The sequence below is a fragment of the Silene latifolia genome, chromosome 4, assembly GCF_048544455.1.
Source record: "Silene latifolia isolate original U9 population chromosome 4, ASM4854445v1, whole genome shotgun sequence".
Taxonomy (NCBI): Eukaryota; Viridiplantae; Streptophyta; class Magnoliopsida; order Caryophyllales; family Caryophyllaceae; genus Silene; species Silene latifolia.
In genome coordinates, this window is record NC_133529.1 from 108,759,863 (window position 1) to 108,775,370 (window position 15,508).

General features: G+C 43.5%; 1 protein-coding gene and 1 non-coding gene across 2 annotated transcripts; one reads left to right on the forward strand and one right to left on the reverse strand.

Moving 5' to 3' along the window:
• Positions 1-2,855: 2,855 nt before the first annotated feature.
• On the reverse strand, positions 2,856-2,962 carry LOC141654521 (small nucleolar RNA R71). Its single transcript, XR_012548079.1, has one exon. It is a non-coding gene; the product is annotated as a small nucleolar RNA R71 (small nucleolar RNA).
• A 4,907-nt stretch (positions 2,963-7,869) lies between these two features.
• LOC141651899 (uncharacterized) lies at positions 7,870-8,271 on the forward strand. The gene has a single exon (XM_074459591.1). It carries the CDS (start codon positions 7,870-7,872, stop codon positions 8,269-8,271), a length of 402 nt encoding a protein of 133 aa, XP_074315692.1.
• Positions 8,272-15,508: the final 7,237 nt, after the last annotated feature.

The window sequence follows — 15,508 nt, forward strand, 5'->3', positions numbered from 1 at the left end:
GTAAGGGTAAGTTGGTAATGTTACAAGGTAAACTTAAAAAAAACGAAAATTTAGCTAAAATTTTCAAAATCTCCGAAGTAGTGGGGTCGACTGCTCTTGCGGGATGTTACATATCTAGTGAGATTTAACTCGCATGATTCTTATGTGTCGGTTGTATTGATAACTATGATAAATCGTATTGTGCAACGTTATATGTAACGTGAATGACAATAATCGAAGATCTTTATAACCAATTTACCATTGTAGAACTGAATTCAACGATTCTAGCAATAGTAAAGTAGAGTAGTGAATAGTGATAAACCACAAGTCCATCAAAGCAACTCTTGTAGATTTTGAACGAAGCTACTAATGTAAGACTCCTTAAGACCATCTCTCGATAATCTAGGTTGCTGATATAAGACCATTTTGCACCCTTTTTCCCTTTATTTTCATGCATATTCGACTCCATTTGAGGCGGTTTTGTACCCCATTTCCTCTTGTTTCTTGTCCCGGTTCCCTTTACTATGACACTGTGGCCCCCTTGCAGAAATTGAAGCGGGAACGGGTGAAACGAAGCTAGAAAGACGGGAATACTAAGCCACGCATGAAAGATGAAGGAATGATGCTGAGAAGTACTCTCAGAGTAGGCCGGCCGACAGTAGGCGTACGGCAAACACGGCCATTTGGGAGCACGTATATACATGAAAACAAGGAAGAAACAAGGAAGAGCATCCCGGCCGGTGGCCCGACGGCTAGCCTACTGGGAAGACACAATGAGCTAGGAAACAAAGAAGTTGGAAGAAAGTTACTGGGGATCTCCCTAGGTCAAATAATGCCGTGCGCCTGCCTTGGCGGGAGTACCCCAAAGGGCAAAAGTCAAGATTCGAGGTCAAAGGTGTCCCAGCCGGTCATGGACCGGCGGCCGGTTGACCGGCCGAGCATGCCTGATGATTCCCAAAGATTGTTTAAAACTTCCAGAGATCTCCCAGCCGGCCAAAGAACCGGCGGCCGGTTGACCGGCCGGGAGTGCGTATACGTGTTTCAAAGCCCATTTCAATTTCTGTCCTAATCCTTGTGGAACCTATAAATACCCCCTCTTAAACCCCTTTTGTACACAAAACCCTAGATAAAAAAAAAAACATTCCATATTTATTGTAATACCTCCTTAATCAAGTTCTAATCTTTCAATAATTATTATTAAAATTTAGCAAGAATTAGTTAGTTCTAGTAATTGTCAATTGTTTACACTTGTTTGTTGAAGTTTGTATTGGGGATTTTGAAGGGTTTTCCTTCTTATTAATCAATCAAGCATTCATCTTTCCTTGTGTTGGTATAATTCCTCTCCTTTCTTTTACTTGTTTATCATTTGTTTACATTTTCCTTGTCTTTTAATATTGCTATAACATTCATCATGTCTCCTCCTTGTGTTGTTTGCTTTTCTTCTCTATTTAGCATAATTTCCCTTAACATGAGTGAGTAGATTCCTTCTAGGGTTTAGGGGGAGTCTTTATGGAATTTATGGGCATGATTCTTTGAATATTTTGGTCTTTGGTGAATTGTTTATCTTTCCTGATTCATGCACTCAAGGTGTTTGTTGATTTGCTCAAGTGAAAGCTTTTGCCTTTCTTTCATTATTGCTTAATTCTCCCATTGAATGAAAGTTTGTGGGGGTCTTGATGTATGTTTAAGAGAGGTGTGATACTTAATGAGAATTAGTAGCCACCTTTAAGATAACCAAGACATTGGTTTTACATCTTAGGATAATCTCTCACCATTGACCCTTTTTGATCTTCATGTTTGCCCCTAAACCATTTTGATGACCCCGAAAGCCCTAGTTTTTAATTAATCATATTCATTATCATCAACTTGTTTGTTCTTTTGCTCTAGTGATTAAAACCAAAACCCCTTCTTTTAATTTTGATTAAACTTGACTCTTAATCGAACTTTGTAGCAACCCCCGCCGTCCTTGAGTTCGACCCCGACTAAATACTACGCTTTTTCGGGTTTTACAAATAGTTTTGGTATAGGGAGTAGACGACAAATTTCCTATTATCAAATGGCGCCGTTGCCGGGGATGGCGTTAGGTTATGCTTAGTTTTATTTAGAGTCTTTGCTTTAATCTTGTCTCAATTGTTAGTTTGCTTTAGTAGTTGATTGTTGTTTGTAGAGTGTGTGTGATTTTTGCCTTTCCCTAGTGGGTAGAAACACTAGGAGACTTACGATTTGTCAAGTGTATGCCTAGAAGGAATCACCAAGCTCTTCTATTCAACTCCGACCCCGAAAGGCTTTTTAGAACCTTGAGGACTAGGACTCTTGAAAGAGTAAGGAATAATTCCACACAAGCAAACATTGATCAACCAAACTCACACATCCCACAAGATTTTGATACAACAACTACGATTCAACCAAATACCACAATTGAGACTTTAGTAGAGAACCCCTTTCATAACTTCCTTAATTACAATAGTCCGCCTCAAACACCACAACATCAAGAACCAAACCACCCACCACAAATGGCTCTTAGAGATCATAACCGGCCTAACCATAATGATTCATGTAACCCTATCAATTTCGGCACCTTGGCCCCAAACAACTTTGAAATGCATCCCTCCCAAGTCGGGTTAATTGAGAAGGACTTGTTCGGGGGTCATATTGAAGAGGATGCCCATGCTCATCTCCGGAAGTTTAAGAGGAAAGTTTCACTAATGAAGAAGAATGGGGTGTTCGAAGACACCTTGAGAATGATGTTGTTTCCGTTTTCATTGACGGGCAAAGCGGACCGGTGGTTGAACATCCACCCGCCGGATACTTTCACTACTTGGGACGACTTAGCCAAAGCATTTATGGCCAAGTACTACCCTTCCTCCAAGACCGCGATGCTCCGCAATGAGATCCATACGTTCCAACAAGAGGATGGGGAGTCCTTGGGTGAGGCTTGGGACCGTTATCAAGACTTGATAGCAAGTTGCCCCCACCATGGAATACCGGAATGGTACATTACTCAAGCATTCTTCCAAACTTTACTACCAAGAACTAAGGAGATGGTAAATGCCTCCACGGGGGGAGGTTTTGACCACTTGAGTGATGAAGAGGGCACGACATTGATCAAGAAAATGGTAGATTCGGAGGCAAACTATGGTTCTAGAGGGAACATGCTACGAAGGAACGGGAAATTTCCTAAGGAAAATGCCTCCAACTCCGAGACAAATGCCAAGCTCGACTTGCTCACAAAACAATTTGAGAAGTTTTCAAGGAATCAAGTGAACCAAGCCGCAACCTCATATGGGCCGCCCATGGAAGAAGTGGCTCAAGTCTCAAGTTGTGAACTTTGTGGAGGAAGTGGTCATACATATGACTTGTGTGGCAACAATTACAATGGTGCCTATGAAGAGAATGCTCAAGAGGTGAACGCTTTTCAAAGCTACAACAACAATCCTAGACCACCAAGGCCTCCTTACAACAACCCGAACACCTACAATCCAAATACCAATTTCTACCACCCCGGGTTAAGGAACCACCCCAACTTTAGTTACAAAAGCACCAATGTTCAAAACTCCCAACATCTCCAACCACAAACCCAAACCAATCCACCCGGTTTTGCTCAACCAAGGGGAATTCTCCCAAACCCAAGAAATAATTCCGGAAACCAAAACCAATGGTCAAGCAACAATCAACCCCAAAACTATGGCAACCAACAACAAGGGTACCAAGAGTTTGGTGGAAACCACAGCAACCAAGGGTTTTACCAAGGGAATCAAGTAAATCAAGCAAATCAAGGATTTGGGCAAGGGTATGTTCAAGGGTCTCAAGAACAAGGTCAAGGATCAAACTCCAACAACTATGGTCCTAGAGCTAACTTCCAAGGGGGGCAAAACAACAACCAAGGTCCCAATGCTAGATATGACTATGGGTTCCCTTTACCCATAGCCAACCAACCTCATCAAGAACCCCAAGGTGAGCTCTCTCAAGTTGAGCTATTGAAGATGATAAAAAACATGCAACTTCAACATAGCCAAGAGATAGCTAATTTTGCAAAAGCTACTCAACAAGAACAAGCAAACTTGAGAGCTACATTTCTTAAGGACATGAGGGAAATGGAATCTAGGATGGCTTCTCATGCTATGGCTAACCCTCAAAGGCCGCCCGGTGGTTTGTTGGCTCAAGGACAAAGCTCCAAAGATGCCTCAAATAGCCACCATGCTCATGCGGTAGTGCTAAGGAGTGGTTTAGAGCTTGAGGACCCTTACAAAGACCTTGAGTTGGAAGTTGATGAAGATCCCAAGGGGAATGGGTTAGAAATGGATGATGAGGAGGAAAGCTCACCCGCTGAGGCTTCGGGTAAAGCTAATGAAGACAAGAAAGGAAAGAAAGCTTGTGAAGATTTGACTAGAAGAGGAATTCAAGTGGACAAGGATGTTGATGGATATGTGGAAGACCTCCCTTATGAGGAGGAAGCTATTGAAGAAGTACCTTTGCAACATTCTAAAAAGGTAACAAAAAGTTCGGCTCCTCCAAAGGTACCTTCCAATTCCCAACTTGTTTCTAAAATTCCTTACCCTTCAAGAGCCATAAAGAGTAGGGAAAACCTCAAGTATGCCAAATTTTGTGATATGCTTGAGAAACTTGAGGTTACCCTACCCTTTACGGAGGTGATAATGAACATGCCAACCTACTCAAAATTTTTAAAAGATATTTTGACAAGGAAAAGAGTCTTGGGTGACCAAGAAATAGTGGCTATGGAAGAAGCATGTAGTGCTCATATCCTTAACAAATTGCCCACTAAACTTGGTGACCCGGGGAGCTTTTCCATTCCTTGTGTAGTTGGCGGTGTTCCTATATCAAGAGCTCTTTGTGACTTGGGAGCAAGTGTTAGTGTTATTCCTTTGAAAGTTGCAAAAAGGATTGGCATTCAAAACTTGGCTCCCACTACCATGACTCTCCAATTGGCGGATAGGTCCGTCAAACGCCCTATGGGGGTGCTTGAGGACGTGCGCGTCAAGGTTGGAAAGTTTTTGATTCCCACCGATTTTGTTGTCCTTGATATTCCGGAGGATAGCCATACTCCCATCATCCTAGGTAGACCATTTTTGGCTACCGGAGGAGTACTCATTGATGTGAAGAATGAGCGGCTAACCTTCCAAATTGAGGGCAACAAAATCGAATTTAACTTGCCAAATTTGATGAAAGGTCCAAGTGTAGAAAGATTGAGCACAATCGAGGTAATTGATGAAGTAGTGCACGAAGTAGCCCGTGAAGAGGCGGAGATGGAAGAGGTTTTTCAAATCTCTTTGCATGATGAGGCAATGAAAGAGGATCACGAAGTTGATGAGGAACTATTGAAGAAAGTGGAGGGCTTTCTCCCTCCAAAGGTACAACTCAAACCCTTGCCTCCCTCACTCAAATATGCTTTCCTTGATGAGGGAGACGCCTATCCGGTGATCGTTAATGCTAACCTAAGTGAGTCCCAAGAAAAGAAGCTTTTGGAAATCTTGAAAACTCATAGAGGAGCACTTGGGTATAGCATTGATGACATCAAGGGCTTAAGTCCGAGTTTGTGCATGCATAGAATAGTTTTGGAAGAGGGGAGTCAACCCAAGGTTGACGGTCTTAGGAGGATTAACCCAAAGATGGCCGAGGTGGTGAAAAATGAAGTGTTGAAACTCCTAGAGGCCGGTATTATATACCAAATTACCGATAGCAAATGGGTTAGTCCGGTCCACGTGGTACCCAAAAAGGGGGGGATACAAATGGTTGAACAAGAGGATGGCACCACCCTACCCACTAGACTCGTGACCGGGTGGCGAATGTGTATTGACTGCCGCAAGCTCAATGCCGCCACCCTCAAAGACCACTTCCCAATTCCCTTCATTGACCAAATGCTAGAAAGGCTCGCGGGCCATGCATATTATTGCTTCTTAGACGGTTATTCCGGGTTTTTCCAAATTCCCATCCACCCGGATGACCAAGAGAAGACGACCTTCACTTGTCCAATAGGGGTCTATGCCTACCGTAGGATGCCATTCGGGCTTTGTAATGCGCCCGACACCTTTCAAAGGTGCATGATGACAATATTTTCCGATTTCCTTGAAAAAAGCATGGAAGTCTTCATGGACGACTTTAGTGTCCATGGAGACTCGTTTGAGCTTTGTCTTGAGAACTTGGCTTGTGTGTTGAAACGGTGTGAGGAGCATAACCTCGTCCTTAATTGGGAAAAGTGCCATTTCATGGTTGAGGAAGGGGTTGTCCTCGGTCACATCGTTTCAAGGAGGGGTATTGAGGTCGATGGGGCCAAAGTTGCGGTCATAGAGAACTTGTCACCCCCTTCCAATGTTAAGGGAGTGAGAAGTTTTCTAGGCCATGTCGGGTTTTATCGGCGTTTTATCAAGGATTTTTCAAAAATAGCAAAGCCCCTAACCTCATTACTCCTTAAGGATTCCCCCTTTGTGTTTGATGATTCTTGTCTTGAAGCTTTTAATAGGTTGAAGAGAGCATTGGTCACGGCACCGATAATCCGTTCTCCGGATTGGAATCTTCCCTTTGAGATAATGTATGATGCTTCGGGCTTCGCGGTTGGTGCGGTACTTGGGCAAGTTATGGGTAAGAAGCATCATGTGATATATTACACAAGCAAGACTCTTGATCAAACACAATGTGGATATGCTACTACCGAAAAGGAAATGTTGGCAATTGTTCATGCCGTGGAGAAATTTCGGCAATACCTTGTTGGGTCTAAGGTGGTGGTTTACTCCGATCACACCGCCTTGAGACAATTGATGGTGAAGAAAGATGCAAAGCCCCGACTCTTGAGATGGGTCCTTCTTCTTCAAGAATTTGATTTAGAGATTAAGGATAAGGCCGGTTCGGAAAATGTTGTAGCCGACCACTTATCTAGATTGACCGTTGAAGACCATGGGATACAAGACAAGAGTGGACCCATCAATGAGTGGTTGCGAGATGATGGACTCATGGAAGCTACCGCCAAAACCCCTTGGTTTGCGGATCTTGCAAACTACATTGTGAGTGGTTTCCTACCGGATGAAATGGAACCAAGAGAAAGGCGGAAGTTGAGAAATGATGCTAGGAGATACTTTTGGAATGATCCCCACTTGTTCCGCAAGTGTGGGGATGGAATGTTCCGGAGATGTGTTTCAAGAGAGGAGGGCTTAGAGATTGTTCACCGGGTTCACAATTCCGCCTATGGAGGACACTTGGCCACCTCTAGAACAATTGCCAAGATCCTCCAAGGTGGGTTCTATTGGCCCTCCATGTTCAAAGACATTCACTACTTGGTTAAATCTTGTGATGCTTGCCAAAGGGTTGGGAACATTTGGGAAGAGAAGTGAGATGCCCTTGACTAACATATTGGAGATTGAGCTTTTTGATTGTTGGGGCATAGACTTCATGGGACCCTTTCCCAACTCTTGTGGAAATGAATACATCTTGGTTGCGGTGGACTATGTATCCAAGTAGATTGAAGCGGTTGCCTCTCCCACCAATGATAGCAAGGTTGTGATGAAGCTTTTCAAAGGCACGATTTTCCCAAGGTTCGGAACGCCGAGAGTAGTCATAAGTGATGGCGGATCTCATTTCCGCAAGAGTACCTTCAAAGCTCTACTTGAATCACATGGAGTGCGGCACAAAACCGCACTTGCCTACCACCCTCAAACTAGTGGGCAAGTGGAGGTTTCTAACCGCCAAATTAAAGCCATTTTGGAGAAAGTCACCAACAAGAGCCGGAAAGATTGGTCCCAAAAGCTCCCGGATGTCTTATGGGCATTGAGAACCGCCTTCAAGACACCCCTTGGCACCACCCCGTATAAGCTTGTGTACGGGAAAGCTTGCCATTTGCCGGTGGAGTTGGAACACAAAGCTTGGTGGGCTCTTAAAGAAATGAATTTTGACTTTGATGCCGCCGGAGAAGTGCGTTTTCTCCAAATAAATGAGCTTGAAGAATTGAGATTGGAGGCTTATGAGAGCTCCAAAATTTACAAGGACCAAACAAAAAAATGGCATGATGGGAAAGTCATGAAGAAAGAGATAAGTGTTGTGGACCTTGTCCTCCTTTTTAACTCCAAGATCAAGGTGTTTCCGGGCAAGCTCAAATCAAGGTGGTCGGGACCCTTTAAAGTGATGAAAATATTTCCTTATGGTGCTTTCGAGCTTTGGAGTGACGAAGGAGGAACGTTTAAGGTTAATGGCCAAAGAATCAAGCGCTACTATGACGGTGATAACAAAGGTCCTATTGAAGTGCTCTACCTCGGGGAACCCCTCCCCGAGGAGAGGGCAAACTGAAACTCTTCAAGGTGATTTGGTTTGGTGGAGTTCCTCAAGAACCACCATTTGTATATAGCATGCATTTAGGTAGAAAGTGAAGAATTTCGGAGGGATGCTACTTGTCAATTTGAATGATGTCGGTCACAATAGTTGATGAATTTGGGTTTTTGTATGATAAACAAGCGTTTGACCATTTATTGGCCTTTATCCGACATCTTGAGTCGGGTTTGAGAGTCGAAAACACGGAATTCGAGGCCAATAAATGATGGGAAATGGAATAGGGGTGTATTGGAGAAAATGACATGGAATGTATTCCCAGCCGGGTGACCGGCGGCCGGTCTTCTGGCCGGCTGGGAAGTTTCTGTAAAATCAAAGGAATTTTGACGAATTTACAAGGAAGAGTAGTCCCAGCCGGCAGGCCGGCAGCCGGCTAACCGGCTGGGAGTACGCGTTCTTTTGAGTTGTGCTGTTTTGTGCCTTGAGAGAAGTCCCAACCGGCAAGCCGGCAGCCGGCCCACCGGCTGGGAGTGCATTTATGAAGAAATTGGAGATTGGGTGACCTCCCAGCCGGGTGACCGGCGGCCGGTCTTTTGACCGGCTGGGAGTCTTCTGATACTTTTTTGAAAATTTTGAAAATCACCCGAACTCCCAGTCGGGCGACCGGCGGCCGGTCTCCTGACCGGCTGGGAGTACTCTGATCGTGTTTTTAACACAAAATCACCCAAAATTAACTCATTTTTTTCGACTCATTTCTTCTCTCATCTCTCACTCTTAACCCTACCCCCCTACCCTCACCTCACCTCAACCGCCAACAACCACCAACAACCACCAACAACCACCTCAACCTCCTTCCTAACCCTTCACCCACCATCAAAATCACAAAAAATGGCCCCAAAGAAGAGAGTGAGAAAGGGGGATTTGGCACTTGAACAAGCCGAGGCGGTGGCGGCGGCGGCGACCGACATGAGCACCGACCCCGACTTCCCGGATGTCCAATTCACTTCCGTCACAATGAAAGGTAAATTTGTTTTATTCAAACGACGCCCCATTGCCCCCACCCGATTTATTGATAGACAATCCATGCGGGAGTTAGGATTAAACCAAGTAACTCTTGAATTGTTTGAGGGGGTGGGCATGAAATTGATGTACGGGATGCATGAGAAAACCTATGCCCGTCTCACTTGGGAGTTTTTGAGCTCCCTTCGTCTTGACAAGCATCGCCAATCCCAAAAGGTAGCCTTTTTGCATTTCCGACTGATGAACAAGGACTACGCCTTGACCCTTCCCACCTTTGCCTCCCATTTCGGGCTTGACGCGAGCCCTCCTCACAAGGCGCCCGATACCTTTGACCATGGGGAATTATGGAAGGCTATTACGGGTTTAGATGATGTTCGGGGGGTCAAGAGAGCCGCTAACACTGTCCATAATGCGGCTATACGGGTTTGGCATAGGTTCATGGGGTGGACTGTTTTTGGCCGCGAGGAAAATCACAATTTCCGAACGGAGGAGTTGGAAATTCTCGGCTCTTACCTTCGTTCCAACCCCACTACCTTCAAAATTGACATTGCCCACCACTTGGCCCTTACTTTGCAAAGACTTAGCAACTCTCCGGCCTCTAATACGGCCGTTGTCGTGGGTGGACTCATCACCCATTTGGTAAAGAGGCTCAACCGGAGGGTCAATTTGAGTGGGATGCAGTATATGATTGGTGATACAATGTTTTTCAAGAATTATATCCACCACAACCTCGGCTGGTTGAAGACCCACCCGAATGATGGCCTCGACTATTGGCAAATTCGGGTGGATGGAGTTGACAGAAATTCTATCCCTCTTCCCAACCCCGACAAGATGAAAGTAGTGCCTAACTCGGAGGATTATTTGGTTGACATTGAGAATCCTGAAGACCCCTCTATTCCCCAACAAATTAACCCAAATCTTCGGTATACTCGTGGCCGACCCATCATTCCCGCAAGGTCTACCTTGCGGTATGCCACACCATCTACCCCTTTTGTCCCCGGGCCCTTCCAACAAGGAGAGGGGTCCTCCAGTCAACAACAACAACAATCGCCCCCTCTCCACGCCGACCTCATTTCCTTCATGGAGGAGATGAAACTTAATATGGCAAACGCCGCAAGTGAGCGGCATGGGCTTCAACAACGACTTGACCGGATTTACTATGACCATTCTCTTGGTCAATTCCCGGTCTATGATGATTTTATGAGGAACCAATACAAACACCCCTCCGGCCTTCACCCCTCTTACTATTTATTCCCGGATGGCGGACATCCGGAAGATGGGACTTTCCGCTACGGAGATATCAATATGCGGCCCGACTACTTTAGCGCCCCGGTCTTTCCCTCCCCGCCAACCACTCAAGGGGAAGGGCATGACACGAGGTGGTTCGGGGGTGCCCCTTCTATCTTCCAAGAGGGCGGGTCTAGTGGTGCCGGAGGGAACCCGGAGATGTTTGTCGGCATGAGCTCGGGGTTGGAGGATTTTAGCTCGGATGCCCACTTGAACACGGACGATTTCATCCGTGAGTCCGAGTTCGGGGCAATTCAAGGTGATGGTGATGGTAATGATGATGATGGAGATGATGATGGAGACGGTGATGGTGATGACGAGTTTGAGTAGAGCCTAGTAATGAGGGCTCCACTTCTTCTTCCCCTTTCAATCCAAAGCCTTCGGTATGCTCCCCACATTCAATCCAAATGACAAGTACGATCTCTCCCTCTTATCCAAATTCTCTCCTTCACGTTTAATCTTTCGCATGCATTTAGTTGATAATTCATTTAGTTGGATCATGTAGGATTGCATTAGATTTCAATTTTGTAATATATTGTCACATTTAGTAATTGCATTCACTTAGCATAAACTTGCATTGTCATTTAAATTTTGCATATAGAATAGAGCATGCATTGCATTTTCACAATAAAAAAACCAACTAAAAATTGAAAAAATGATTAAAACCACCAAAAACATGTTATTTTCTTTCACTAAATTGTCCTCCCATGTCTATAAATAAGTGTGGGGAGGGCCTAAAAAAGAACAAAAACATGCTTTTAATTTGAATTCCCTCCACACATTTATTTCCATTTGGAAGTAATGTAAATAAATAAGTGTGGGGAGGGAGTTCTTATATCAAAAATCAAAAAATATGTTCCTTTCTTTTTCTTATTCACTCCCTATGCTTTTGTCCATTGAGGACAATGTACATCTCAAGTGTGGGGAGGGAAATATCCACTCTTGTGAATATTTGTATATATTTGTAAATGCTTGTAAATTTAAGAAAATTCAAGAAAATGCCTAAAAATTGAAAAATTTCTGAAAAATTCAAAAAAAAATTGCATTGTATATATATGTTTTGTCTAACCTTTGGCATGGCACATTGACCACTTGAGGCAAAAAAAAAAGAAACTTGAAGACCGCTTGGTATAATCCTTCCTACCTCTTGCTCCTTTTACTATTCTTTCTTTTTGGTATCTTGGATATTTTGAAGGAGAATGGGAATTTTGTTGCTTTGGGTGTCTCCTTGGGAGACCGTTTGGATTGTTGGTGTTAATGTGCTGCTAGGTTTAGCCAACTTGCTGCACGTTTTATTTCATGTTTGTTTAAATTTTCGCATGCATTTGTTCACATGTAAATACTTGTTGCATTTCTTTCTTTTTGCATTGAGTTTGTAAATAAGTTTTTAAGCAAGAGCATGGTCAAAGGAAGGGAACCAAGTACCCCCATGATGAACTAATGTGCCCAATTGTGCCTTTCCCCTCCTCGTGACTCGCACCCGTGGCCTCTTAGTTAGCCGAGGAGGGAGGGGCTTGACCAATGAGTTTGAACCGATCTTGTGAGACCTAGGGCCGTAGACTAGACCTTTGGCTCGACTTAGCTACTCAAAGGTAAGGGTAGAGCCTCCTAGGGTGGGTACATTCATGCCCCGCCCTCATCTAGGTTCGAGAGTAGGTCTCCTCGCGAGGCGTGTCACATCATTACGCATAAGTGTGTCGCATCGTCCTTAGATCATGAAATTGCATTACATTTTTGTGCATATGATATGAAGCAAAAATCAGTTTATATGAACCTCACATAGCCAAATAGCCTTGTTTTATTCCCTACATTGTTTCCCTTTTTGATTCACCCCCTTGAGCTTAGCCCTTTTCATTTGGCAAACCCACCTAAATAGCTACATTCCCTTAACCACCCTTCCTTAATCAAGAATTGGTCGGTTTTGTAGTTGTGTTGTAGGAGGTGATTTGGGGCATAGTGGTGGATAGTACACATATCCATTTGGGTCGGAATTTGGTATGATTTGGCATTATATACATAAATAAGAGGTTTTGAAAGAGAAATGAAAAACAAAATAGAAAATTGAAAAAGTCATGAAAAATCAAAAAAAATGAGTTGTGTTGTATATATTTGTTTGTTGTCAAAAAAAAAAAAAAAAAGAAAAAAAAAAGAAAAAAAAAAAAGAGAAAAAGGCAAGCAACACCCCTACTAATCATTTAAAGGGGTAGAAAAAGCCGTTGCTAAATAATAGGGCAAATTGATGTTTTTCCAAAGATGAGTCGGGTCTACACATTTTTTGCATGGCTTGGGAAACCGAGTCGTTGTTACGGTGTAGACGTTACCATTTGTTGAAATAAAAGGAGTTTTATCAAATTTTTCCTGCTTGAGTTGGGTTTATGCAATTTTTGCATAGTTTTGGTCATCAATGCTATGTTAGGGCATAGACGTGTCTCATGTGTTGCAATAAGAGATGGGATGTGATGTGTCGACGATTCTTGATTTGAGCCCCACATGTCCAAACGGTGCTTGCACCAATCCCGTTTCGACCTACTCCTTAGCCCCGTTGTAACCCTTGCTTCATTTCTGTGTGCATTCTACCATTGTTTGCATTTCATTGGACATAGGACGATTTTACACATTAGATTGCGGGCACGTTTTCGCTAGTTGAGTTAGTTGAGTGATTTTGGTTACTTTTTGTCACAAAAATCACCTTGTTCTTTCATTGAGTGACGAGTGAAAACCGTGAGGATGTCGTTGCCTTGGTCCCCTTAGTCATGGGTCTCTTGGTTGAATCTTGTGTCGGCCTTGTAATTCTCGGCGGACTTGCCCTTTCTTCCCTTTCCCCGCTCTTGAATTTGTTTCTTGAGCATTGGTCACACAAGGGTTGCTTTTGTCACATTTAGGGGGTTGGCACCTCAATTGGCACTTCTGAGACGGTACTCCCGACCTAGACCGTGTTTTGTTATTTGAAAAATTCGGCCACTTAGATGAGGAAAGTGGATCATTTTGGTTAGATGCATTCTATTTGTTGACTACGTGCTTTCATGATGAATGTGTCGAAAGTTTTGTAGCAAGACCCAACTTGCCTTGCAATAGGGCACTCTCCCCTCATGAGTGTCAAATTGTGAGTTGAAGGGGCGTTGAGTGCGCTAATACTCAATCGGCTTAAGTAGTAGTTTAGTTGAGTGATGCTTATATTGTGCATCCACTCTCCATATCTATCCTTATAATGCTTTGTACATTTGGTTTTGGGACTTACTCGGGGACGAGTAAGGCTCAAGTGTGGGGAGGTTGATATAGGACCATTTTGCACCCTTTTTCCCTTTATTTTCATGCATATTCGACTCCATTTGAGGCGGTTTTGTACCCCCTTTCCTCTTGTTTCTTGTCCCGGTTCCCTTTACTATGACACTGTGGCCCCCTTGCAGAAATTGAAGCGGGAACGGGTGAAACGAAGCTAGAAAGACGGGAATACTAAGCCACGCATGAAAGATGAAGGAATGATGCTGAGAAGTACTCTCAGCCGGTAGGCAGAATGCCGGCCGGCCTACTGGGAGCACGTATATACATGAAAACAAGGAAGAAACAAGGAAGAGCATCCCCCAGGTGGCCGGCGGCAGCTAGCCTACCGGGAAGACACAATGAGCTAGGAAACAAAGAAGTTGGAAGAAAGTTACAGGATCTCCTAGGTTAAAAATGACCCAAACTCGCTGGCCGGGAGTACTCCCAAAGGGCAAAAGTCAAGATTCGAGGTCAAAGGTGTCCCAGCCGGTCATGGACCGGCGGCCGGTTGACCGGCCGAGCATGCCTGATGATTCCCAAAGATTGTTTAAAACTTCCAGAGATCTCCCAGCCGGCCAAAGAACCGGCGGCCGGTTGACCGGCCGGGAGTGCGTATACGTGTTTCAAAGCCCATTTCAATTTCTGTCCTAATCCTTGTGGAACCTATAAATACCCCCTCTTAAACCCCTTTTGTACACAGAACCCTAGATAAAAAAAAAAATATTCCATATTTATTGTAATACCTCCTTAATCAAGTTCTAATCTTTCAATAATTATTATTAAAATTTAGCAAGAATTAGTTAGTTCTAGTAATTGTCAATTGTTTACACTTGTTTGTTGAAGTTTGTATTGGGGATTTTGAAGGGTTTTCCTTCTTATTAATCAATCAAGCATTCATCTTTCCTTGTGTTGGTATAATTCCTCTCCTTTCTTTTACTTGTTTATCATTTGTTTACATTTTCCTTGTCTTTTAATATTGCTATAACATTCATCATGTCTCCTCCTTGTGTTGTTTGCTTTTCTTCTCTATTTAGCATAATTTCCCTTAACATGAGTGAGTAGATTCCTTCTAGGGTTTAGGGGGAGTCTTTATGGAATTTATGGGCATGATTCTTTGAATATTTTGGTCTTTGGTGAATTGTTTATCTTTCCTGATTCATGCACTCAAGGTGTTTGTTGATTTGCTCAAGTGAAAGCTTTTGCCTTTCTTTCATTATTGCTTAATTCTCCCATTGAATGAAAGTTTGTGGGGGTCTTGATGTATGTTTAAGAGAGGTGTGATACTTAATGAGAATTAGTAGCCACCTTTAAGATAACCAAGACATTGGTTTTACATCTTAGGATAATCTCTCACCATTGGCCCTTTTTGATCTTCATGTTTGCCCCTAAACCATTTTGATGACCCCGAAAGCCCTAGTTTTTAATTAATCATATTCATTATCATCAACTTGTTTGTTCTTTTGCTCTAGTGATTAAAACCAAAACCCCTTCTTTTAATTTTGATTAAACTTGACTCTTAATCGAACTTTGTAGCAACCCCCGCCGTCCTTGAGTTCGACCCCGACTAAATACTACGCTTTTTCGGGTTTTACAAATAGTTTTGGTATAGGGAGTAGACGACAAATTTCCTATTATCAGTTGCACAGACACTCCTCCTAATCGGCGTTTCCGTGTTGGACACCCGTGTTGG